General features: G+C 41.9%; 1 protein-coding gene across 1 annotated transcript in view; it reads right to left on the reverse strand.

The window, feature by feature from the left end:
* STK17B (serine/threonine kinase 17b) overlaps positions 1-20,546 on the reverse strand; it is a 29,310-nt gene extending 8,764 nt beyond the window's left edge. Inside the window, exons 1-5 of the mRNA XM_065413264.1 lie at positions 20,428-20,546; positions 14,241-14,453; positions 7,372-7,516; positions 5,847-5,973; positions 4,156-4,204 (exon numbers count right to left, since the gene is read on the reverse strand). Of these exons, the coding sequence (XP_065269336.1) occupies positions 4,156-4,204; positions 5,847-5,973; positions 7,372-7,516; positions 14,241-14,453; positions 20,428-20,546 (653 nt within the window). The remainder of the gene's footprint in view (positions 1-4,155; positions 4,205-5,846; positions 5,974-7,371; positions 7,517-14,240; positions 14,454-20,427) is intronic.
* Positions 20,547-27,204: the final 6,658 nt, after the last annotated feature.

Genomic DNA, 27,204 nt, shown 5'->3' on the forward strand with positions numbered 1-27,204 from the left:
TGTTTACATAGAACATGCAGGCAATGTTGTCTGTCATTATGCGTACATGGCGATTCCTGATTAGTGGGAGGAAGTGACGGCACGCATTGCTTTTGGTTCGAAGTTCTAGGACATTTATGTGCCGGGAGGTTTCGGTTGAAGACCATAGCCCCTGGACTGTGTGGTGAGACATGTGTGCACCCCATCCTGTCAGGGATGCATCAGTAGTCAGTATGAGGGATGGAGCCTCCTGAAGAAAGGGGACTCCAGAGCAGAGGTTGGAGTGAACTGTCCACCACAGTAGAGAATCTTTGACTCGGAAAGGTATGGAGAGAGGCTTGTTTAGAGTGCACATTCGGTCTGTAAACCGTGCCCAACCACGCTTGGAAGCACCTCATGTAGAGTTGTGCATTTTGGACCATGAAAGTGCACGAGGCCATGTGACCTAGTAGTTGTAGACAGTCTCGGGCAGTGACCTGGGGACTGTTGCGAAGTTTTGTGGCCAGTAGGCTTATGGAATTGAAGTGATCGGGTGGGAGAGATGCCAATCCCGTCCGGGAGTTTAGGTATGCTCCTATTAACTCCAGATGTTGGGTGGGGCATAATGTGGATTTGTTTTTGTTTATTTGTAGGCCTAGAGATAGAAAACAATCGACGGTAAGCCGCGTGAATCATAGAGCTTCGTCGAATGTTGAAGCTTTGAGGAGGCAATCGTCGAGGTAAGGAAACATTACGACCCCTTGTTTCCTGAGGTAGGCAGTGACTACGGCTAGGATCTTGGAAAAAACACGGGGGGGCTGTGGACAGTCCGAAGGGGAGAACCCTGTATTGAAAATGTGTTAAGCCAAGGGTAAAACGGAGGAAGCGTCTGTGGGCCGGGTGTATAGTCAAATGAAAATAGGCATCCTGTAGGTCAAGGGCTGAAAACCAATCGCCCTGCTCCAGCGCTGGGATTATGGTGGTGAGAGTAACCATCTTGAACTTTTGCTTTTTGACAAATTTGTTGAGCCGCCTGAGATCGAGGATCGGTCGCCATCCCCCAGTTTTCTCTTCTGTTAAGAAATAATGGGAGTAAAAACCCTTCCCTTTGTGTTGTTCGGGCACAATTTCTATTGCTCCCAGTTGAAGGAGATGTTGCACCTTGGAGGAGCAGTTGCTCGTGAGAAGGGTCCCTGAAGAGGGAGGGGAGGGTGGGTGGGTGGGAGGCAAGGAGAGGAAGGGGATGGGAGTAGCCAATTGTAACGACCTCTACAACCCACTTGTTGGTGGTAATGTTCTGCCATTGATGGGAGAATGGTCGTAGGCGGTGTCCAAAAATAGGTGTACTGGCTGAAGTGGGAACGCTGTTTTCTAAACCCTTGACCAAGGCTTCAAATTTGCTTATTAGTTGGAGGAGGTTGAGGCGCCCCCGCAGAATTGGGATGACGATGCTGGAATCTCGGTCTCTGGCGTTGCTCTTGCTGCTCCTGTGATCTATGGAAGTGTTGTGTATATGCAAGGTGCGTGGGCGTTGGTAAGGTTGATATCTATATTGTCGCCTTCTGGTCGTAGGTGTTTGGAGTCCTAAGGACCGGAGGGTTGCCCTTGAGTCCTTCATTGAATGAAGCACGTCATTCGTGGTGGAAGCAAAGAGTTTTTCACCATCAAAGGAAAGATCTTCAATGGTACTCTGGACCTCTCGAGGAAAGAAAGAGGAGGAGAGCCATGAACCTCGGCGCATGACCACTGCTGTGGCGGTCGATCTTGCTGCAGTATTGGCTACATCGAGGGCTGCTTGAAGAGCGGTACGTGATATGATTTGTCCCTCGGAAACCAGAGCTGTGAATTGTTGTTTCTTCTGCTCTGGAATGTCATCAATAAAGTCCATGAATTTATTATTTCTGTGGTCATATTTTGCAAGAACTGCAGTATAATTAGCAATACGAAATTGTAACATTGAGGATGCATATACTTTACGACCAAAGAGGTCCAAGCGTTTACTTTCCTTGTTGGCCGGGGTGGAGCGGGAATACTGTTGTTTGGTCCTTTGGTTCGCTGCGTCTACTACCAACGAGTTTGGCGCCGGATGGGTAAAGAGGAATTCAGAGCCCTTAGAAGGGATGAAGTACTTTCGGTCCGCTTGTTTACAGGTAGGTAGGCTTGTAGCTGGAGTCTGCCAGATGGACTTAGCAGGTTCTAAAAGGGCTACATTGATTGGTAATGCAACCCTAGAGGAAGAAGAGGGCTGTAGGATGTCTGTTAACTCATGCTGTTGTTCAGGGACTTCCTCCAAGTTAATTCTCAAGTCACTGGCAACTCTTTTAAAAAGGTCTTGGAATTTTGAGAAGTCATCCGACGATGTTGGAGGAGGGGGAAGTAAGGCTTCTTCAGGCGTTACCTCCGGCTCTACTGGGATAGGAGCAGGATTTGGTTGATCCTGCAAGTGTGACGGTGCTGCCTGGTGTCTTGTGTCATTGGTAGGTTCGTCAGGTGGTGGTACTAGGCAGGTGTTGCGCCTGGTTGAGGTGGAGTAGTGCGTGTGTTCGAGGGTACGATGCCCATGGGGCCCAATATTGCCATGGTGGTGGGTAGGGCATAGGTGGTGCCATCCAGGGGTTCACGCCCCAGGGGGCAGGATCCTGAGAATAGGATGAGGTAATTTTTCTATGACCTCCGTTGACTGGGGTCTGGGGATGTGAGTCTTGATACGGTGAAAAATCCCCCTGTAGTCCAGCTTCCTCCTCACTGGAGGAAGGCTGTTCAGACCCTAACTCAGCCCCTGGAGAGAAGCAGGCATTCAGCAGGGGTGACTGCAGGATAGGTGACACAAACAGATCTCTTGCCTGAGTGAATTGCAGTGCTGAGGCTCCTGTGAGAGGTGAAGGCTGTGCAGGAGGAAGTTACAGTGAGGAAACATTCCTCTGAGCCGGTGTTTTGAGTCTTGGCTCACTGCCAGTCAGCTCAGCGTGTGTCGGTGCCGTGGTCGGTGCCGGGAGAGCAATATCAGCCTGCGGGGGGCGTCAGGCAGGTTGTGGAATGTCGGCACCGCGTTCGTCGCGGTGCCGAATGGTGCCAGAAGAGAGGCAGGCAGCTGGAAGCCTGAAGCCTCGGCACCGGAGTTTCGCGCTGCCGCAGCTTCAGGCGGGTTTCGCGTGGTGCCGGAGGAGCCCGGCTCATCAAAAGTGCTCAGGCGGGGAAGCACAGGCAGGGAAACAGTAGATCTGCCTGAAGAAATTTTATGTCTCATGACTTTCTTTGGTGGCGAAAGCTGCCCTTTTTTTTGTCTTTTTTTGAGCTTCTTTGAGGCGGGCAGCAGAGCCGGCATCAGCGCCTGGGTCTGAAACTGTCCCCAGAGATTTCTGAAGTAGGAGCAGTTTGAGTCTGAGCTCCCTGTCCTTCCGTGCCCTGGAGCTAAGTTTGATGCAGTGGGCACATCTTTGGGGAATCTGGGTCTCCCCCAAACATTTTATACATTGTGAGTGGCCATCTGACAGAGGGATAGCCTCCTTGCATGTAGAACAGCGCTTAAAGCCTGTGGAGCCCGGCATGTCCGAAGCGGCTGCGGCTGACAGAAACGATTTTTTTTTTTAAACAGACAGAAGTGGTAACTAACTATAACTAACAACGAACTAACAACAAACTAACTAACTAGAAGGCAATTGTAACCAGAGGAAAGAATTTCTTAACGAGTCTGCTGAGCTCTGTCTCAGGCCGGGGACGGTAGAGAAGGAACTGAGGAGACCGGCCACGCATGCGTACTATTAAGCTAGACTCAGAGCTGGGGGGGCAGGCTCTACGCATGCGTGGCCGGTACGAGTACTGCTACAAAAATCTCCGAGCAAAGGCGCAGGGACGCACCAACATCTGGAGTGGAGCGTTCACAGGGACATCTCTCAAAGAAGAAGACTGAGCTGCTCTGCCACACCCAGCCACGAGAAGTGCACTCTTCTACACAGTGCTACCAGGTTTATATTGTTTCTGCAGAGTGACTTTTAAATGCAACAAATCTACAGTGCTTTAAATGGAAAGAGTGGAAAATTAACATTTTGGCGAAAGTGTTCCTGCCATAGAAGATAATGATGGAAAAGTAAAGAATTTGTTAGGAAACAAGTGTGCAAGAGTAGCTGATATCTGAATTATTTAGTGTCCAATTTCTTTAAGCTTAGTTACTATTATCTTTAGAAGAAATAAACTTACCACATATCTGTAGCTGTGGTAATAGGATCATAGTTTAAGATTTCTGGAGCTGGGGGAAAAAAAGTGATAGCCTTGAATGCATCATTAAAAATATGTAATATGCTATGTCCTATCCAAACATTTGTCATACTCTGGATTTTTGGCAATTTTATTCTAAACTTCAAGACTATAGGACTAAACATGTAGTTTGTATAGTGAAGTTTCTATTACTATTATATTTAACTACAAGACTGAAGATGAAGGAAATAAATGGCACATCTCTGAAGAGCACTAAAATCACTTATGGATTGGCAGTTGCTTACACACAGCAGGTTTAGAGTTGTAAGACTAGACAGGAAGCTTCTTTTACAGCCACCTGACCCATTTACATTTAGACAGTTCAATTCTTTGCTGAACCAGAGAGATGGAGCTATTTTAAACACAAACATTTCAGTGCACTCCCACTATGATGCTACTTGCTAAATCAGTTTGTGACCTGTCCTGTATCCACATTAGTGCTGTTCTAAACCAGTTCAGCCGCAATGCCTTCTAGGTGCCTATACCAAAGTTCCTGGTACAGCTCCCAGAGCCAAGTACTCTATTGATAACAAAAAGGTCACTACAACATAGTGTGGGACAGCAGTAAGGAGACCTGATGGACACATCGGCTTGTCCACAGCCACAATAGCACTGAATTCGTTTTTAGAACTGCTGAAAGTCTAGTCTACTTCAGCCAATTCTTAAAATACTTATAAATTGGTTGAAACATTTTTGTTGAGACCAAGCATTCTAAAGCGTTAAACTGATTCGAGTGATAATTTTTTTCTTTACATAAATAAGATCTTAGGCTGAACATAAAAGGACTGGCCTATACAAGGAAGTTTCAGATATTCTAACCAGTTTTAAAACTGGTTTAGCTAAAGTGATTTTAAAAGTCAGTGGAGTCACAGCATAGAATGGGTTCCAAGCAGCCTTAACTGTTCACTACAGCTTCACTGAACCAATTTTAAAGACAGAATTTGAAGCAAGTTTCCTCAGAGAAGTAGATCTTAAAAAAATCTGGGTGTTTCCCCTCCACTTCCTCTCCAGAGGATAGTTTAATCTTACTGATCAGCTTCATTAGAATGCACACCTAACATAAAAAGTTGTCCATCTTTCTCCACCACAAGAATTTAATAACAGATGCTTCCACTCATCTCATATTAAGATTTTTAAAAGATATAATAAACTAGTAGTGCACCGTAGAATCAAATTAGAGCTAAACCCCAATTGACTGTATCTATAAATTACATTAATCTTGTTTTATTGTTTGCTCAGTTTAATGAAAATTTTGCATATTAGCATATATTTTCATTGGGCCACCTAGTCAGAGAGAATTAGCAAGGTTCTAATTATGTAATTTCTCAAAATTAAACACAATTTTAAAAAGCAAACAGTACGACTTTATATACCACTTCTGTTTTCAGTGCTCAAATATTTTTAACTTTTAAAAAGAAAACAATTAAGTCTCACCTGCTCTACACACTACTAACAACAACAAAAAACCACTCAAAAATACAACATGTGGCCACTATTAGCGGACAAAAGACACTAGGTACAAGAGACTCAGGAGTTGAGCTTATATAGCACTGTATATGTCTAGCTTTCAAATTCAGTGAACTACTGTTTTCATTTGCATACAGGAATTTAAAAAGGAAATAGCCCCTTCATACCTAGATATTCTGTAGTTCCTATGATTTGCCGCAGTTCACTAGCATTCTCGATCTTCCGAGACATACCAAAATCTACAATTTTTACATCACCAAGAGGATTGAAACTGCTCAGCAAGACGTTCTGGGGCTAAATGAAGAAAGATGAATATTTAGTCTTTAAGGCATAAATACGCAAGTATGATTTAAATGGTAAACAGTGTATACCAAAGTGGCATTCTGTTTTTGTTGCTAATGCCTTTTTAAAACAGAATCCACAAAAAGCATTTGTGATGCCCATCTTTAACATTCTCTGACCAAAGCCAGACCCTGACATCTGCAGCTCTTATGCTGTTGCTAAAAAACACAAATGTGGAAGACTAATATTTTACACAGATAGTACAATCCACTCCAAAGTCACACTCTCTTATGGGGAACAGGAGAATAATCATTTTCAAGAGAACACTTAAATTGTGGCATGCTCAGAATCCCTCTGCAATTATAGCTGCATTTTTCCATGTTCTGTCAGATAATATTTATTGTAAAAGTTTTTCAGTTGCCAAGATAAAGCCATTAGAGTGTGAACACGTGCTGTTGCCCTGTTAACCCAGCCTTGCAAAAGACTGTCTCAAATAGTAGTAGCAAAAGGTATTCATTCTCCCCTTGCAGATTCCTTTCATCTCAGTGACAGATGAACTTCAGAGGCCTGACTAGGTCCATTTAAATACTACGGTTAAGTACAATTAATTTCATATAAAAAGGGATATATAATGAAAAAAACTCTACATTACTGAAGAGTTCAGTTTTCACATCGATAAAATTGACAGTTTGGAAATACAAGCGCTAGTTCCTACATCAGTGTTGACTTGGTCAAGATACACAACCTGTAAAAAACAGAGTCACAGAGACATTGATACCTGGGAGACACTTGCTTAAAATGGAGTGAAGTCCTTGCTCGCCAACAAGCCGAAGAGGACAAGAGGCGCAGGAGGAAGGAGAGACTGTCTCCAGTTATGGTCAACAGCCTCCTGCTGAACCTGAAAACATCTGCCCTCATTGTAATAGAACTTGTGGTTCAAGGATTGGCCTTATTAGCCACCTGAGGACCCATAACTCCCATGGAAGATGATCATACTCGGTAACGAGTGATCACCCATCATCATCATCATCATCCAGCCTGTTTTTGGTTTTTAATCACAATGTATTAACTGGAACATTTAACAAGAAAATATTACATACAGTAAAATTAACTTGGCTATATTGAACGTAAGAACCTTGACTTTGCATAGGATACTGTCATTATGTGCATTTCTAAGGTGCCTATATCTACTGTACATGCGCTAAGATGCAAGTAATTAATCACACCCTAATACACATTTTAAAACTGCAACAGTTATGCCAGTGTACTTCCATCACATCTTCCAAACTGTTTTGATGTAGCCATATCCCACACCTCCTTTTTATACGGACTTGATTTTGCTGCCGACATATTGAATCAACCAGCAGAACGAAAAAAGGTAATTTATTGGAATACCATGTCTAATTTTACCTTTAAATCAAGATGCACAATACTGTTTTCATGCAGACAGCAGAGTCCTTCAAGTATTTGTCGAATAAGTCTGATAATATCATTTTCTTCAATTCTCTCATAAAAGTCAGGAACACACAAATTAAAGATTTCACCTCCGGCAGCACTGAAACAAGAAGATAAATATACATAAGCCACATTAGATGTACTAAACTTAATCTTTTTGACATAAATGTCAAATTTAAGAAGAGTATTAGAGTAGTAAAACTGCCAAAAGGGTTTTACAATTTAAATTATTGCACATTTAAAGAGAGGCTGTTGAGAAAGTTAAAAATCCTAAAACTTTATGGTATTTTTAATGTATTCATCAGCCTGTTGTTCTACACACAAAAAAATGTTATAAAATGCAAACAGGCAAAGACAAAAAGGAATTTCATAGTAGGAAATGTGTGTTGAGATTTCCAAGTGGAAGGTGTGGCTAAATTCCTTGCACTGATCTGAAAATTTCAACCCAGGTTTCTAAAACTTTTACACCAAGTCGCAGGATGATCATCTTCAGTTCTCTTCCAGCCCTCCACAAAAGGATTTACTTCACTGAAAGTCAAAACCAAGAGTCTCCTGAACAAGGCAAAAGCTTCAATGAAACCAGTTACTAATGCTAATCCTAGCTGGAAATTAACAATATTCCTGCTGGTTGAACTCCTTCAGGGGCAAAAACATTGCAGTCAATCATTCAAAATACATTCAAGAAGAGCCTCTAATGAAACAGAAGGAAATCTTGGTGGTAGAAGAAAGTGAAAAAAATACCACCCATGTTGGGCTGTTGGTCCCGCTGAGAAAGAACTAGCGATAGAGTCACTAGGAAAGAAGTCTAGTAATGCTGTGGTACTGGTGTGAAATCTTATTCTTTGGTCAAGGTTGCTCAAGGTCAATGAACTAGCACCCTCGCTGAGAAACCCAGCAAATAAAGGTCTAGAAAAAAGGGAGTCAATGAAAAATAACTGGAAAATGACAGCATAAGGCACCTCCAAAGGAGAGGATTTTTTAAAATAAAAAAAATCAAGTGATTTTTCCAAAGCTATAGTGGAGATATCAGCAAGCAACATTCCAAGAAAACTTATCTAAAAGGAAGATTCATAATCCTTGCCATGCCTTAAACCATTCGTCTAAAGCAATGACTTCTAGCAAGAGCCCTTATGTCACGTGGTGCTCAAATATTCTCACTATGGATCACTTTAGAAGATCCTATCCAAGACCACCTATCCAGACATCTAAAATCTGCAACTGTACAATGCCTGGGTGCTACCACCACCATGTAAAAAATGCTTATGTATACTCCATGTATTTTTCTGGATTGCACATTATTTAAAAACCTGAGATTTTGTTAGATATAAAGTTTATTTAGGTTTTGGCAAACCAGATCCATGCTTTCCCTGAAGCAACTATACCACTTTGTTCTATGAAAAAACAACCAACCACTGGGATAGCATAAAGGAAACAAGATGCAAATAAAGTTAAATAAATGTGATGCATGCAGTTTCTTGGTTACAGCATGCACTTTGTATCTGTGTCATTGTTTCCTTCTCCATGCATGTACAGCTTGAAATTAGCACTGAATCTCTCCTCAGTCCCCTCTGTTCTACTCTCTCTAATTTGAGATGAATGATGAATTTTAAAAATAAATAAATAAATAAATAAATAAAAGAGATGGATTTGAGGATAAGCCTCTATAGCTGCCAGGGGCACTGAAGTAAAATTAAGTAGCTCAAAAGAGAAAATTGAGGAATATACAGGCACTTTTTATCTGCTATTTGCTTGCATTATTAAATATGAACTTAACAGATGTATATGAACGATACACATCGTAATATTTTAGATAATATTGACTTCTGGTAGCCTACTTCCTAGATTCAGAAGATCTTGTAGCACCTAGAGCAAAAAATTGAAGATTCGCATCTCATAGGCTGCCAAAAACCTTGCTGCTAGGTGAAGAATTTGGCTCCACTTCCAAAACGAAAGGTCCAGGCACCCTGGAAAGAAGGATAGTGTATTAAACACTAAAATTGATGATTCCAAGCCAGGGTCTGGGGACAAGATGAGCTTCACCTTTCTGTTGACTCAAAAATATAAGGGAAGGGCTTCTGTCAAGAAGTCTGGACCCTGTTACCACTGGAGCAGCAGAGAAGAGATGTGGTGTTGTCCCTGAAGGATAAAAGATCCACTCTGGATATCTCATTTTCTCAGTATGATATTCACGAATGAAGTTACAAACCACTTGTGCACCATTTGCAAAAGATGCCTTCTCTTTGGGTGCAAAGTGGAGGAACCTGCCAACAGATCTCCAACACAGATGACAAGACTAATGACCCTGCTGCAGGGTTGTTGAGGAAACGTTCAAATCCCTGTTACAGCACTCTGTAAAGATTGCCTAAGAATCGGCATCCCCTTCTTTCTCTATTTGGAATGGAGTGGGGAGAAGGTAGAAACTACAGCTCAGTATACAGTCCCATGTAACCTCAATATTCAGGTCTTCTGAAGACTGCCAAGATCCTCCAAAATAAAAGCAAGGACCCTCAAGGTATGTCTACACTGTAATTAAACACTTGTGTCAGCTGACTTGGGCTCGCAGGGCTCAGGCTGCAGGGCTATAAAATTGCAGTGTAGACATCCAGACTTGGACTGGAGTCTGGGCACTAGGACCCTATGAGGGGGACAGGTCCCAGAGCCCGGACTCCAGTCTGAGCCCACACATTGCAGTTTTATAGCCTCACAGCCCAACTCAGATGTCACAGGCCAGCCATGGGTGTTTACAGTGTAAACAGGGTATAGGGCACACTCAGAGTATGTTTATACTGCAATTAATGTAAGCCCAGGGGTAGAAGAATTCAAGCTAGCAGAACCTAGGGCTCAAGTGTCTATACTCAATTGTAATCCCAGGTTAGGAATTGTTGAAATCTAGGTCCCAACCTGGGACTCTAGTTTCTACACTGCATTTGGGTGGAATAGGGCAGAAGTAGAGGAATGCGAGAGTGAGGGGAGGGGGATGGAAAATAAAAGGGGATAGTGGAATCATGGGGGGAAGTGGGAGCCTGGCATGCGGTGCCCACTTAGCAGCAGATGGGATTCCCCTGTTAAGCAGGCCCATCGAACCCTCACCCTTACAAGCCTTACCCCTACACCTGGACCCCTCCGACGAGCCCCCGACACCCAGAACCCCACCCCACTGAGCTCCAACCAGCTGCACATGGACCCCCACCCCATCAAGCCTCACTCCCCCAGCACCAGACCCTCCCACTGAGCCCCTCCACACCCAGAAACCCCCCACCAAGCCTCATCTCCCCACACCCAGACCCCCCCTGGCTGAGCCCCAACCACTTTCACCTGCAGAAACCCCACAACGAGCCCCTGTGCATCTAGATCTCCCACTGAGCCACCAGCACTCAGATTGCCCTATACAGAAACCTTTCACCCCCCACCTGGATCCCGCCACACTTGGATTCTGCTGGGCTGAGCCTGCCCACCCACACCTGGTGAACCTGGCGCAGAGGAGCAGGGCCCCAAGGTGTTTCAGCCCTTACATTGCGTCAGGGTCACGTGCAGACCCACTGCCGATCCCCTGTACCAGGGAGGTGGGGGCATCAGGATGATCTCCCATCTCAATGCAGCCAGCAGCCTGTGCCCCTCACTGCCATGCTGGAGCCACATTAATTTACTGACCAATAAAATTTGCAGAATTTTACAATATTGTGCGCATAATTTTATTTTTTTGGCACAGAATTCCCTCAGGAGTACATATCTCCGACTATCTAGCTTCCCCCCCAAAATGTGTCCACTCTAGCTCTGTTTGTGGCACAGTGTGGGAAAACTTGATTGTCCAGAGGACAAAGACAGTTGTCCCATGGGATTGTGGAATACGTTTGGCAGAATCCAAGAGCACATGTCCAGTGGCACTGCATCAACACTGCAAAACAATGGGGCTTGAACTGTGGGTCCTGCTTGACTCAGGCTTGGACCCTCCATTCTCATGGGATCCTGGGACTCTGGGTCCAAGCACTGGGTTAGCACAATGTGTGTGAAGACAGAAGGCTCAAACCTGAGTTTGAGCCCTGGGCTAGAAAAAACTTTTAAGAACAGTCTGCCATAAAACAGTATAACTTTTCTGCTTTGCAGTTTGTCTGTTAAATAACTGTCAGGGTTAAATGAATGAATGGACATGTACTTAACAGGATACCATTTAGTTCTATGCTAAAGACTTCACAATTAAAAAGTGTAAGCAGCTCGTCACCTCAAAAAATGTAAGAAAATAATCAGGTAAGATCCTGACATTATTTTAAAAAATTGAACTAAAGGCTGCTGAACACTTCAATAAAACAGCCAGTTAAGATTAACTCTGCTTATCATGAGTACCTTGTTGCAGCTCATTAGTGATACAAGTAAAACAAACAGCTGTTGAGCTGAAATATAAGCATAAAGATAAAAAGCTAGGGAAAGCAGAAAGTCCAAAATTTGTCAGGACTTTGTCCCTACTTCCAGTTTGACTGATTAAGCTTCTTGAGCCATCAGGATGTGTTGGGAAACAGAAAGTCTCATAGAAAAGGCACTTGCCTTTGACATCCAGCAGCACAGTTTGATACACATTTTAGAACCTACATTAAATGAGTTTGGTGGTCTTGACACACTCCACCTTGGAAAAACATTAAGAATCATTGAAGCTACTAAAAATAAAAAACTTGATTTGCTCAGAGAAACTTAATCTAGTTGGAAGCATTTATTTCACACCCTGGACACTATTTTTCCTATAAAAATGTGTGTGTTTTACACACAGCTAGCAAGAACTGATAATTTTGATATCTGAAATTTGTCATCGACATCCGCCACCATTTTCAGACATGGGTACCTAAAATAAATGGCCTGATTTTCAGAGGTCCTGAGCAACCAGAGTGTTTGTAATGGGAGTGGATGTTCAGCACCTCTGAGAGCCAAGCCACTAAACACCAACTGCAGTCAATAGGAACTGCAAGTGCCCAACACTTCTCAAAGTCAGGAACAAGGTGTAAAGAGGGTTACTAGAAAAAAAAAAAACATGCATGGAGTATGCTAGTAAAACCAGACCTCTTACATGGGATCAGTGTACATTTTCTCTTGGTGGCCTGACATTCGAAAGACTGTTCTCCTAAGAAAATGATTATTAAAAAAAAAAAAAAAAAAAAAAAAAAGTCTACTTGCACAAACGCTAGTTGAATTTGATCTAATCTGATTATGCAGAAGATTTTACAAAACCTGATTACCAACAGAAATACCTGTTTTGTGTATTTTAAATTGACGGGGGTATTTTTAAACAAAAAACATTGCCTCTACAGTGTTTGCAACACGAGTGCATGAAAACCTGAAAATAATATTGATCAGAATCTGAGACAAAAGCGGAACTGACTAATTTTCAGCCAGGAACTGACCAAAAAAAAAAAAAACCATCTACTTCTCTTAGCTAGCTAGGATGTGGCCAAAACACAGCAAAATCTGATAAAAGCAAGCAGCATAGGAGGATGGGGGGAGGATAAGTCATATTTAAAACTTTTGGTTTCAGAGGTCTGTTCTTTTTAATATAGGTAAGTTTTGTCCCCGCCCCCCGCCGCCTCTGAATACAGGACATTTAACCTGAATATCTATATTCAGCAATAAGTGAACAGTCATTAAAAAGTTTCTTTAACATTAGGGTCTCTCCACAATTTTGTCTTAAAGATGTCTGTCTCAATATGAACATTGAATGTTTCCCCATTAACTTGAAGAATTATGAAGAACATGAAGAAAAATGCATCTATGCAAAAAAAAAAAAAAAAAAAAAAAAAGGCCAGAATAAAAGATGCAAAAGTAAAGGTCCCAACTCCAGTGTTATCACAATCATTTTCTATTCTTGTTTTTCTTGGTGAAATATGTAACTAGCAATATATGTGTCCCAACATGTATACCATAAAACACAGAAGTTGCATAATGCAACCATGTTAATTCTGTCACTCAAGTCTTAATTTTTGCATTTCCTGAACGCAGTTTTAAGTGTGCATGTTCATTAATCTAATTATATTCATTTATTTTTGAACTTTAAGCATAGCACTAGTATATATATATATATATATAGTTCAATTTTCTTGATTTATGTCACTATAGCATTAATTTTACTGTTTCTGCAATATTTATCTTGTATTAGTTATTCATAATTGATGATGAAAAATTATCATTTACAAAACAAAAGCATGTAAATTAACGGATGGTTTCAATACATCTTTTGACATGAATATAAATCATACATGGAAAATTCTAGGACACAAGGGAACATAAAAAGGCAATATTAACTACCCGTATAAACTCGTTCATTAGCCAGTTCGTTTATAAGCCGGCCCCCCAAAATGGATAGGTAAAAATAGCAGAAACTGTATGATCCTTTCATAAGCCGACCCTATATTTCAGGGGTTGGAAAAGTTTGGTTGGTAACCCGCTGGCAGGTTGGGACGTTTTGTTTACTTGAAGTGTCTGCAGGTGGGAAGTGGCGTGCCATTTCCTGCAGCTCCCATTGGCTGGGAACTGTGGCCACAGGGAGCTGAGGGGCTCCATGCCTGCAGACACTCCAGGTAAACAAAACGACAATGTGTTAGATATTCAATGATTCCATAGAGTTTAAAATCATCAAATTTTGGTGTAGACACATTTATAAGCCAACCTCCGCTCTTTGATGCGTCACTTTTTTACCAAAAACATTCGGCTTATGAACGAGTATATACGGTACACTGTATATACACTCATATGTTGTTCTCCTGATTATTTTCGGTCAACTGATACAAACAATGAATGTTAACAAATCTATTATAAATAGTGAAGTTGATGTAATGCATACTTACTATTCCAACACTAAGATGATTTCATTGTTCATTTCATAGACTTCATGGAGATTAACTACACGAGGACTAGACTTTGTTAATTCAAGCACAGCAATTTCATGTAAAATTTCTGCTTTGCAGTCCTGTCCTCTTCTCCTCTTCTTTAGAAATTTAGCTGCATATTCTTGGCCTGTGGATTTAGCTATACATTTTCTAACCACAGCACATCTTCCTCTGCAAAGAGAATGGAAAAGATTAAGATTTCTTTAGTGAAAATTATGACAATTACACTGAAGCTTAGATAAGGGCACTTCACAAATACTTAAGATAAATAGTTGTTTGCAGTGTTGTTGTAGCTGTGTTGGTCCCAGGATACAAGAGGAACAAGGTAGGTGAGCTAATGTATTATTGAGCCAACTTCTGCTGGTGAAAGAGACAAGTTATCAAGCTCCAAAGACCACTTTTTTGGGTCCTGAAGATAAATAAGTTAATATTTTTCTAGTACATTAGTGTCCAAAGAGAATTACGTGTTCAAAAAAAGTAGTTAGGCAGCACTTATATAGCATGGTTTCACTGTGAGCTACAAAACCAAATGGCAAGTTCTTTCAGGCATCTAGGAAACTATAACTGCATTTCTTCAATGTTTATGGATTAAAACATTCTCAGACATGAACCCATGGTAATACAATATTTAACCAAAAATGAAAAATGAAGGTTCATATGCAATCAGGTTGCAGTAATGAACTAAAATTAGTTATTTTTCTACATAAGCAATTGTTGTTACTGCAGAGATGTTATGCAATCGTGAACAAAAAGGGAGGTAGTCCACAAAAGACTCTCTTCCACAGGTTGAACCACATCTCAATAGTTTGAGTATCCTGGCTAGTGTACTGTTTCTTTCAAGAAATCAACACTATCATTTCAGCAAATATCGGATGTACTAATATTATAGTAAGATTAGAAATCACTTCCATCTATTAAGGGGCTTACAATGTCCAGTTCAAGTTAGCTAAAAATAAATTAAATGTGCACAAACACATTTTGCATATGTAGGGCATTTGATGCCAAGATCTCAAAGTGCTGCACACACATTTAAGATTCACTCCCATTCCTCTGACACAGCTTAATAGTTATAAAAGTTTCTCTATTTGTCATGTTTATTTTAAGACAATTTATTTCTAATTTAGGATTAAGTAATTTGTGGGAATTACAGATAGAGAAACCTTAATATAATTAAATGGAGGCTAAAAGTGTGCCTTATTGGGAAGAAGCTCCCATGAAGTATAGGAGATTTTCAAGGCCCATAAATTCCCTCCATACACAATTCTCAAGATTGCAAACAAAAGCTTCAGCTTTTGTGCATTTTTATAAAAATCAATTCTTACGTGTTTTGTTTGTCTATTTTAAAAACAAACTGGAAAGCTGAGTTACAATATGAACTTTTAGATGGTTAAACTCAGGCATGGAAAAGCAAGAGACTTGCCCAGGTTTGTGCAGCAAGTCAATGATAAAACCAGAAATACAATCCAGTAATCTTGTCACTCAGTCCTATTTTTTAGCTGCTAGACATCATTCTTCTTCTTGAATATAGTACAAAGACAAAGCGTTCTGTTTCATTTCCTTGACAACTGTTAAGTATAGAAGCAAAAATATGTTTTGGTAAAGACAAGTTTTTAGAAGAAAGCCACATACTGTTTCTAAAAACCAAGCTGACCTTTTAGAAAATTAGAAAAAAAAAAATGTACTTCCTAAGCCAAGATATAAACTCCTGAAAAACCAAGGTTTATGATCACAAGGACATTTCCAACAGTGCCTAGTTCCACAATTTAATTATGAAGTATTTTCAGAATTAGACAAAAAATAGCATGGACTTTTAAGAACTGAGACATAATGAAATAAAATTAAAAATTTCAAATGGTGTAAATATGAAGAACTTTCTAAAGTTTTATATACAAAGATCAGCAAATTGTATATTTTCAGAGTTCATATACATCACTGAGTGTGCAGATGATGCCTTTCCACATGTAAATTCTATCACCTATTCACACAAAAGATAATGCTTGAAAAGGTCATGTGCAAAACTGGATTCTGGGTTGAGGCCCCTGTTGAAGTCTGAATCAAACTCACTACAAAAAAATATACCCATGCTGCTTATCAAAAACAGTTTCCATTTGCAGGTAATATTAAATACACCTTCCAATTAGTATAAAATCTGATGAATTAAGAAATGGGGTAAAATTCCACAAGTTTCTAGTATTTATTGTTAAAAATATTGACTTAATACTCCCTCACTATTTTGCAACAGACCAGATAGTGAAATAACTAAGAACAAAATGTTGCTTTAAAAAAAACGCAAAACCACATACAAAAGGCAGAAACAGATAGGGGTGCATATCGTGTAAAAGTCAACAAATGAATTAGTTAAAAGAAAGAGGTAGAAGAATGTTCTTAACCTGAGATGCACACCCTCTCATGCCAGATAATTTGAAATGGCTAACTGCTTTCCCAGCTGTGAAAATGCTTTGCAATAATCTGTTGTTTAACATGAATCAGTTGAATTCTATAACAAATAATAAAATTTGAAGATAAAATATATTTTGGTGGGTATTTGTCTTGCCCTACCAACCACAACTTAAATATTTTTAAAAAAGAGGAACCATTTAAGTTTCATGTAAACAGTCAGAGCTTTCCTGCTAATTTCCTGAACATCTTCCTTCCACTTAGAATGAACACTAGTTTTGAAAAGTCACTAATAGTATCTCATGAAGAGATGATACATGAATTATTACTAATAAAGGTTATTGCTTTTTATTTGCAATGCACCACAAATTTAAACTTGTGCTAATTAAGAAAGAAACCTGTAAGATGAGTTAAGACTGAAACAATAAAAACATAAGAATGGCCGTACTGGGTCATTTATCCACATTAAATTTCATTTGCCATTTTGTTGCCCAATCACTTAGTTTTGTGAGATCTTTTTGAAGTTCTTCACAGTCTGCTCTGGTCTTAACTATCTTGAATAAATAAATATATCAGTAAGTTCAAGGAAAGATACTTTTTGATAAAAAAAATCTGTAGAAAGGCAGGAAATTCATTATATTTTAACAATGAAATACAAAAATGAATAGTTAAGATAATCCCTGGTAAACCACCACCATGCACACAGGGCATGCAGAAATACATTTAATGAAGTTTCATAAGATCTACATCAGGTGTCTCAAACACACGGCCCGCAGAGTTATTTCCTGCAGCCCGCCATAGACGCTGACTCCACTGGCAGCCAAGCACCCCTCCCTCCTTCTCCCCCCCCACCCCGCAGCACGCCACGTCCCCGCTCCTCCGCCTACTTCCCAGTGCTTCCCTCCGCCAAGCAGCCATTTGGCAGCACTTAGGGGGAGGAGCAGGGACGCAGCACGCTCAGGGAAGGAGGCGGAGAAGAGGCAGGGCCGGGATTTTGGGAAGGGGGTGGAATAGGGGCAGAGAGGGGGCGGAGACTTTGGGGAAAGGGTTGGAAGGGAAGATGCTGTTAGCTGGATCAGCAAAACATAACCCACCTCTGGCCCTGCTGCTGCCAGCTCCCCACCACATGTTCTGGGGAGGAGGGCAGGCAGGCAGGCTCTCGGAGCTGCTATTTAAGGCAGTGTTTACAGTCACTCTCGCTCTGGGGGTGGGAATGTCTGCTGCGTGCATTTCAATGAGCCGTTTCCACAGTTCTCTGAAGTTTGCCCAAGTCAAACTGCCCAAGCTTGACAGACAGCCTTGCTGCTCCTCGCACCCGACCAAGCCATTGAGCCTGCTCTTCCTGCATCCCCAATCCTCCCCTCCAGCTATACCCCGACTCACACCAACCCTCGGCCAGCCCCTTCGCCACTCTTCAAATCTCCAAACACACCCGCCACTGAAATCCGTCTCCATTGATCCCATGTGCAGTGTGAAACGCTGGGGGAGAAGGGAGCCAGGAAAGCAGCAGCAGCCAGTCACTGGAAAAAGCCCTTTTCCTTTAACACTGGGAGGGAGGGAAAGGGAAGGTGAATCAAAGAGAAATATTGGGGGGGAGAGGGGAGGAGAACAGGGATCTTGGATCTTCCAATTTACAAAAGCCAAGCCTGTTCCCTGCGCCTCTCACCCTCAACAACGCCTGGTTGGGAAAGAAATCCCCAATCCTCCTAGGGGACGCGGACACTTCAACACAGGTGCTGACTACTGAGTAAATTCGCTCAATAGAGGCCTACAACTCCCAGCATGTTTTTAACAGCCGAAACAAAAATTTAAGTTCAACATGTAAATCCTGATACTGCAATCAAGTCTGTACAGGCTGACCCGTGCACCTGAGGAGACTACCAAGGAAGGCAAAAGGGGTCAGGCACATGGATCCAATTGCAGAACTCGGGCCTCACTTTAAATTTGGAAGTCTTTTATATAGACATCAAGGTTCTTGAAATGAGGGCATTTGAGATATTCAGGCTGCACTAAAAGAATAAGTCTCTCAATTACTCACTGCTTGTTGAAGGATACACAGTTATGCCAAAGCCATAGAACAGCAAGTAGTGATCTTTCATCACTTAAAGCATAGTGTAGACCAGGCCTTAGAGACGGAGCAAGGCATGCTGTGAGTAGTTGGGAAGAACGTTTGTTAAAAGTGTCAACGTAGTTTGTATGAATAGTTACTTTAAAAAGTTCCTGCCATTACAGCAATGTTGATAGACTGTTAGTGTAGAAGATCATCATCAGTGTTACTGACCACATAAGGAATAGTTACAGGTGTTTATATTTTATTAAAACCCCTCTTCGCATTACAGTTTTAAAAAAGTTAATACATTGACTTTTAATAGCATACTATATTACTCTTCATTTTTTACTATACTTTTGTATGGTTGTATGAAAAGGTTTCAGTGATGTGGCCCTCGGGCCAATGTACTAGTCCTCATGTGGCCCTCGTGGTGATTTGAGTTTGAGATCCCTGATCTACATCAATGTACTCTGTCACATTTGACATGTGAGGTAGAAACGTTTTCTAAAGACTTCCTGCTGAATATGCCATTTCTTCACTGTCCCCCCGTTAACACCTTTGTCACGTGCAATGAATAGTGCAGCCTTCTCCATCTCTGATCTCCCCACTCCAATCTGTCTAAAACATGACTACTGGGATCACACTCTTTCTCTGCTCCAAGCACATCACCCCATCCTTAGAATCCCTTCATTGGCTATGTGGCCCTTATAACAAATTCAAGCACTTCCTCACCTACAAAACCGTACATTCTACATCTCCATTTTTATTTCCAGATATTTCCCATTCTTCTCTCCAAACTCCTCCTTTCATGTCCTTCCTACACTTGGCTTTGTGCCTCCTACCATGCTGCTCCCAACCCCCAGAGCAGACCAAGCTGTCTTTCTTCAGGCAGTCTATACACCAGCGCTTCCCCCAAGTGTGGGCAAAGACTAGCGGGGGGAGGATGGAGAAAGGGGGCAAACAGGTCTCTTGCTTTGTTCTCCAGATTTTCAGCTTGCATTTAGAACAGTAAGTCTCTAGATAATGGGATTACAAAAAAACCTTTGAAAATATGATCAGAGTAACCGGTGAGCTATGTTTGTCTGAGATTCCAGTATTTCACTAATACACAGAATGTATGAAAGGAGAAGTAGTATCGTACAATGAAGAGCTAGAAAGTCTACTTCAAGATTGTCCATTTTGGGTAGCCTTTTAACACCACGAAATGGTAGACTGAAGGTGGGACTTAGCTTTCAAAGGTTTAGGAAATGTTGCCTTCCACCCTTCCTTATAATTACTCCTCACACTATCCATTTTTTGAAAATTTTCCATGTCTTATTTAGATTATAACCTCTTCAGCATCTTTCTGAAGCATGTGTATGTAAGAAAAAAAAATCATGCTCCCTGATACACACATAGAGGAGATCCTGTGTACACAAATCTACACACACGCGTGTGGAAAGGGCTGGCAAGCCATCTATATGGCATCTTCCCTAGTCACCACATAGACCTTTCCATTTGTCTGGGGATATGAACAGAGGAAGAAATGCATTTCATTTCCTCCGCATGCTCCACCTTCTGGAGTCTACTAGAAAAGATAACACAAGCTGGGGTTATATTACTCTTTCAACAAATACCGCTCTGCAGCTGGGATTTCTTTTCCATGTGAAGTTACATCCCTTTCCCCCCCAAAACCATCACATAATAGAATGTTCTTACCTTCCTAGTTCTTTAGGTTCAAGCATGTAAAAATCGTAAAAATTATCCATCTTGATTTGTGTCTGAAGAGATGTGGACAAGCCTAAAAGGCTTTTGCTCTCCAACTTTCTCCTGGACATAATTCACACAAGGTCTTCTCTCCTCTGCTGGTTATCTATTTTCACCTGTCAAAGCAATATATGTATTTAAACATGACCAATACTACAAAAATCCCACTGCTACACAGCAGGAAAAGTCATCTCATAAGGCTATGTCATCAAAAATAGCTGTTTTAACACCTTTGGTTTTTCACATCTCTTAAAAAGAATGTTTTAACCAATAAGAATAGAGACCACTTATGAACTGAAGTCAATGGATAAGAGGCTGAGCTATGGCCATATAAAAACTGTTTGTGACACATTTGTTAATACAACATCTAAAAGGGCCTCCCTGTTCTTACCATGTCTATCAAAATTGCAAAGAACATAGGAGAGCAGAGGAATATTTTGTATAAGAATTTCATAAAAATAAGTTCTCATTGTTGAGAGTTGTATATTAAAGGATTACCACACAACATTAAACCAGTGAATAAATCAGCACACCTTTCCCAGGCTTATGAGTTACTAGCTATGTTCTTATAATTAGGTGAGGTTATTTAGAACCTACTGACGTGCATGTAGCATCTCAACTCTGTTACCTGGGTAATATGCTGCTACACAAGTTTATTAAGATACACCCTCCAACATTATCTCCATTAGCTGCCTATAAAACAGCAGATTATAACCCAGTACTGCACTTTTCATAGCCTGTGTTTATGTAGGCCATAGCTACATTCAAAGTCATCTCTTTGGGCCTTGTCCTGCACTTCCATACTATGTGCCTTAGAAACCTCACCATCGTGGTACCTCTCAGTCATGTCAATACTCAGTAGGGAATTTCTTATTAAAATTCCTCGGATTAAGAAGGATGATACCATGGTTTGGAAGGTTGGAACCAAGAGTCTTCATGCTACTCTGGAGGATCTCTGATCCATTTCCTTGAAGGGGAAAGGCAAGGAAAGCTATCAGGCTGATTGTGGCTCAATTCCAGATCAAAGCATAGACTGAGAGGGCTTCCAATGGTGAGAACAATGGCTTGATTAAGCAAACAGCTCAAAGGGTGAGACATTTCCTGGAAAACCAATAGGTGTTCAGGAGGAAGTTCAAACTTCTCTGGTGAGATTTATGTTGCTAGGAAAATGGATTTATCCACATACGTTTTTTCCATTTTCTTTCCTGGAAAAGGAAAAGAAAAAACCAGCTGCCACCCGCAGCTTTCCTTAAAAAAAAAAAAAAATATATATATATATATATATATATACATACATATATACATATACACACACACACACACACACACACACACACACACATACATATATACATATCCAGTGCTGCATGAGGGGCAGATTCAAATGAGGATGTTCCAGTGGCTTGATGCAATGAACCTGAGCCATCACAGTAACTATGGTTCCAGACAGTAAGAATCAATGGCTCCAAAGAAGCAGCAAGCAACTTAAAATGAGGTTTCAGGCATTGAACTGATGGCCTTGAATCTGGGGCAGGGTACGGTTCCATAATATGGCCCTGGCCCTCAATGTCACCCTTTGCTGTAGCTCTGATTTCTGCATAGGATTGCTTTTGCACTTCAATATGCAAATCCAGAAGTGCTGGAACATTAAGGCTATGCTCTCAAGGACTGGCTCTTTCATCTGATACATGTGAGGCCAAGCTTTTATGCTCTGCCACAGCCGACCTCCACCAATTCACAGTGACCAACACCTTAGACTCCTTGGCTTGGGGCAAATCTAACTGTTCTGAAACCTTGCCACACTTTTTAACCTGGGGGTCAGAGCTGAGTCTGGTCTTCCAGCACTTACAGAGACCTGCATTTCAGACCTGGAAGGTTTAACCACTGATGGTTCCTACGACAGCATAGGTTGGAAGAGATTCTGATGCTCCTTTCTGGTCCCAGAGTCAAAATGTTGCATATGAAACAACAAGAAACTAGATGACCTTCCTCCACACCAATACAAGCAGGCCAGATGATGCATATGTGCATCCAAAGCAGAAAGAAACAGCAAGACAACAAGAGGCACATCTCAAACTCTGGTTTCTCTGTCTCCAGTTCCAATGTATCAGAACCAAGTACTCATGCCAGGGCACTAATAGCCTTAGACAAAAAAAACCAAAAAACCAACAAGAAACACAGAGACCTAGCTAAGTAAAACCTAGCTAAACTAAGGCAGATGTATCACTGGGAACACTCCATTCTGACAAACCTGAGTCCATGAACCTGGTAAGGTTTCTGGTCTCTTTGCCTCTGCAGTTGGAAGAGACTGAGGCAGCCAGCGCTCAACCCCATTCCCTTTTTTATAGCCCATCCTTCAAACTGCCCTTCCTAAATTTTAAAGACTGAAACATCCAGTCTATTTCAGGGGAAAATATGTTCTAAACCATGTGAAGCAATATAAATGCATGCAATAAGAGTCTTTGACATAATTTGAGGAGTCATTGCACACCAGTTTCTATGCTACTCTGAATATCTTAAAGTTTGGTTTTTAACAGCCGAAACAAAAATTTAAGTTCAACATGTAAATCCTGATACTGCAATCAAGTCTGTACAGGCTGACCCGTGCACCTGAGGAGACTACCAAGGAAGGCAAAAGGGGTCAGGCACATGGATCCAATTGCAGAACTCGGGCCTCACTTTAAATTTGGAAGTCTTTTATATAGACATCAAGGTTCTTGAAATGAGGGCATTTGAGATATTCAGGCTGCACTAAAAGAATAAGTCTCTCAATTACTCACTGCTTGTTGAAGGATACACAGTTATGCCAAAGCCATAGAACAGCAAGTAGTGATCTTTCATCACTTACAGTATGGTAAGCGTGATGCAAGATCGGAACAGAACAGGGTTACTTAAGGACAATAGCAAACTTAAACAAAAAACCGAATAAAGTTAAAACATGTTTTTGAACAGTTAAAAATGTAATTCAATAGAAATGTCTAAGACTATTTTTGAAAGTTCAACAGTATCTAGTGGAGTCTCGAAGGGGTCTGCCTTGAGTCCAGTACCATTCGATATTTTCATTATGACTCAGATAATGGAGTGGAGAGTATGCTTAAAAAAAACCTGTGGCTGGGAGGAGTTGCAAGCACTTTGATTAAAAGGATTAGAAATCAAAATGACCTTGACAAACTGGAGAATTATTCTGCAATCTACAAGATGAAATTCAATGCAGATATGTGCAAAGTGCTACACTTAGAAAGGAAAAAAAAAATCAAATGCATCACTACAAAATGGGGATTAACTGGCTAGGTGGTAGTATTGCTAAAAACAATTGGGGGTAATAATGGCTCACAAATTGAATGTGAGCCAATAATGATGCAGCTGCAAAATAAATAATAATAATAATAATAAAAAAACCCTAACATCCTGGGGCATATTAACTGGAATGTCATGTGTAAGACACGGGAGGTAATAGTCCTGCTCTGTTCGGTATTGTAGAGGCCTCAGCTTGAATAACGTGTCTTGTTATAGGCACCACACTTTAAGAAAGATGTGAACAGACTGGAGAGAGTCCAGAGGAGAGCAACGAGGAAAGGTTAAAAAAACTGGGAATGTTTTAGTCTTGATAAGAGACTGAGCGGGTACTTGCCAGTCTTAAAGTGTGTTAAGGGCTGTTCTAAAAAGGACAGTTCTCAGCTGTTCTCAATGTCCACTAAAGGTAATACAAAAAGCAATGGGCTTAATCTACAGCAAGGAAGATTTAGGTTACATATGAGGAAAATTTTTCTAACTATCAGGATAGCTTAGTACTGGAATAGGTTACTAAATGAGGTTGTGGAATCCCCATCATTGGGAGTTTTTAAGAACATATGAGACAAACACCTATCAGGGATGATCTAAGCACATTTGGTCCTGCTTCAGTGAGGAGGGCTGGACTAGAAAACCTCTTTAGGTCCCTTCCAGCCTTACATTTCTATGAATAGATGATTAAACAACTTCAGTGTCAGCAGTTTATCTTCCAATTTGGGGGTGGAGGAGGGAAACAACAAAAGAAATATCGTATCTTCATCTCCTTCAAACCAGTTATCGTTCATATCTAACACATTCACATCAATAGTGTGAAATCACCAGTTCTCTGAATTTATACATTCAGAATGGAACTACTTTGACTCGTATTTATTGGCTATAAAAAAATAACACTCATTAAATCTAGCTTGTGGATTCTTCAAAGAAGTCTGTGTCATGGTTTAAAAGTTTTGACAAGTTTTTTAATTAAAATATAAAGGGAACATAATTTAGGCCAAACACAACATATTAAAAAGACAACTTCAAAAGTATTGTTATAAACAAGTCTTTATTTATCCATTTTAGTAATAACAACTTAGATTATGAAAGTGAAATAATGTTGAAAATCCAATTTGTCACTACTTATACTGGGTTTAACTTTAATAGCCCAAATGGAGCAAACTGTAGTTTCACTTTGAGGTTCTTAGTACTGCATTGTTTTGGTTTCAAACTTGCAGTGTGAGTTTTTTCACTAGAATTTTATAAATTGTAGAGACATATCTATAGTTTTGTGAATATATTTAGGATTAAACACTTTTTAAAAGTTAAATTGTGCCAACTTTGGCATTCCTTTTACTGTTATGACCAGATAACAAATGCAGCTTTTACAAAAATAGCAGTTACTTGAGAATATGAAGGGGGAAAAAAGCACACCACTGTTTATGTAAGAATAACATCTTGTGCTCTGCTCCTGAAGAGCCAGTGGGGAAACGGAAACTAAATTTAAAAAGTAAGCCACAGAATAATGCCAAACATCATCACATGATATTGGTACAAGAAAACAGAGATGCCACACGATGGCCCAAATCTGCACGCGTAGGTCTGTGCAATCACAAAAGTCATAGAAGTGTAGGACCTCAATAGGTCACCTAGTCCAGTCCCCTGCACTCAAGGCAGGACAAATATGCAATGTGTTCACAGGATCAGGCTTCCTAGTTTTTTAAACTCCAATGGAAACAAAGGCAGTTAAGTAAAGAAAATTTAAAATTCATATACATTTAATGTCTTCAAAAAGAAAAATTAAGAGTAACAAAACATTTTTAAACATAAAGGTTCAAGCATTTCATTTTTTTGCTAGCGTTAGACATATTTCAAGCATGAGTTGAGGGAGTAGGTAAAAAACCTGAGAAAATACAAGTGTCATTTATCCAACTAAAACTAATGAAAGATGTTAAAAAAAAAAAAAGCTATATTCGGATCTGGGAAGCTGCAGTTTCAGCAGCGAAGAACCCAGGCATTTGTGAACTACATCAGGACAGCATATGAAATGGTACGTCTAGAATTAGAAGAGTGTCTGAGTGCATTCTCAAGGGAGTAAGAAGTATGACCCACAACGTCCATAGCCTTAAAATGATGTCTAGACCTCACACAGGCAAGGGCTTCTCTTGCTGCTGTGGAGTACTGGAGGGAATTATGGTTACAGAAAGCTTCACAGATGGTAAAGTCATTAACCCTGCCTCACACCAAGCTCCATCCTCTGCTAAGTTTTGTTTTACCCTTTATTTTAGGCCCGCGTTGCCCACTTCACGTGCCAGTAACAAAGCTAAAAACGCAGGAGTATTCCTGGGTGGAAAGGACGGAACTAAGGAGAAAAGCACCGACTCCTCCGATGTTCGCAACCTCTCTTCAATACTGAACATGAACAGTGCTTCACCCCAACCCGCCCCTCTTCCTACCTAGGTCTTAACTCGCCAGCGGCGCAGCACTCACTAGTCTTGACAACGGCCTACCAGGAGCGGCACCTAACGCGTTTCAGAGGCCGGCGCTCGGCCCCAGAGAGGTTCTTCCTTCGGGCCGGCTCTCCGAGCGCTACGGCTGAGCCCTGCGGGCCCGGGGGCGCGGCTGGGAGGGCGAGGGGCGAGTCGCACGCAGGTGGGCACTGAGGGGGCAGCGTGCGCGGGAGAACGGCCCGCCCGGCTGCCCTCGGCTAGGGAGCCCCCCTGCCAGTCACGGCGCCTGCGGCGAGCGTTGTGCCGCCGGTTCCTTGGGCGGGTGCCATCCCCCGGCAGGGTGACAGGGCTGGGCGTCACTCGCCCCAGGCTTAGCGACGCTCCGGCTGTTCCCGCCCCTACCCTACGCCGCGGGGGCTCCCCCAGCCGCAGAAGGAGGAAGGTGCCACCCGCGTCGGTGGCTCTCGGGGAGAGACCCCGGCCGGGGGCAGCATGGAGGCGCCTCCCCCTGTCTCGGAGTGTCCCATCCGCGCAGTGGCCAGGGTCTCCCGGGCACTTACCGCGAAGCACCCCGCTCCTCACGCGCCCCCACAAACGGACGGCGCCGCCCTCGCGCTCGGCACTGCCCGGCGCCCCAACCGCAGCCCACACAGTTGGCGTTTGAAAAGCGCAACCCGGCGGCTGCGGCTGCAACGGCGCCGGCCCTCCCACCTAGCATAGAGCCAATCCGCGCCGGCTGTGGGTGAGGCCTTCCCTCCGTGATTGGCAGGAACTCCCTCGCATGGGGAAGGGCCATGGGAGCCCCTCACTTTCGAAGGCATGCGAGGGGAAGCCCTAGGGGCGAGGGAGGGGGACAGAGGGATGATGGGGAAATGGAGGCACGCGAGAGGGATCAGAGCACACGGGGCCAAAGGGCCGCTGCAGCCCCTGCAGTGCAATAGTTTAGTATCAGCTCTGCCCCACTGCCTGGGAGTTACTGGCCCCAGGGAGGAAGCTGACCCACTGCTCACCA

Source organism: Emys orbicularis, chromosome 11 (genome assembly GCF_028017835.1).
Source record: "Emys orbicularis isolate rEmyOrb1 chromosome 11, rEmyOrb1.hap1, whole genome shotgun sequence".
NCBI classification, from domain to species: Eukaryota; Metazoa; Chordata; order Testudines; family Emydidae; genus Emys; species Emys orbicularis.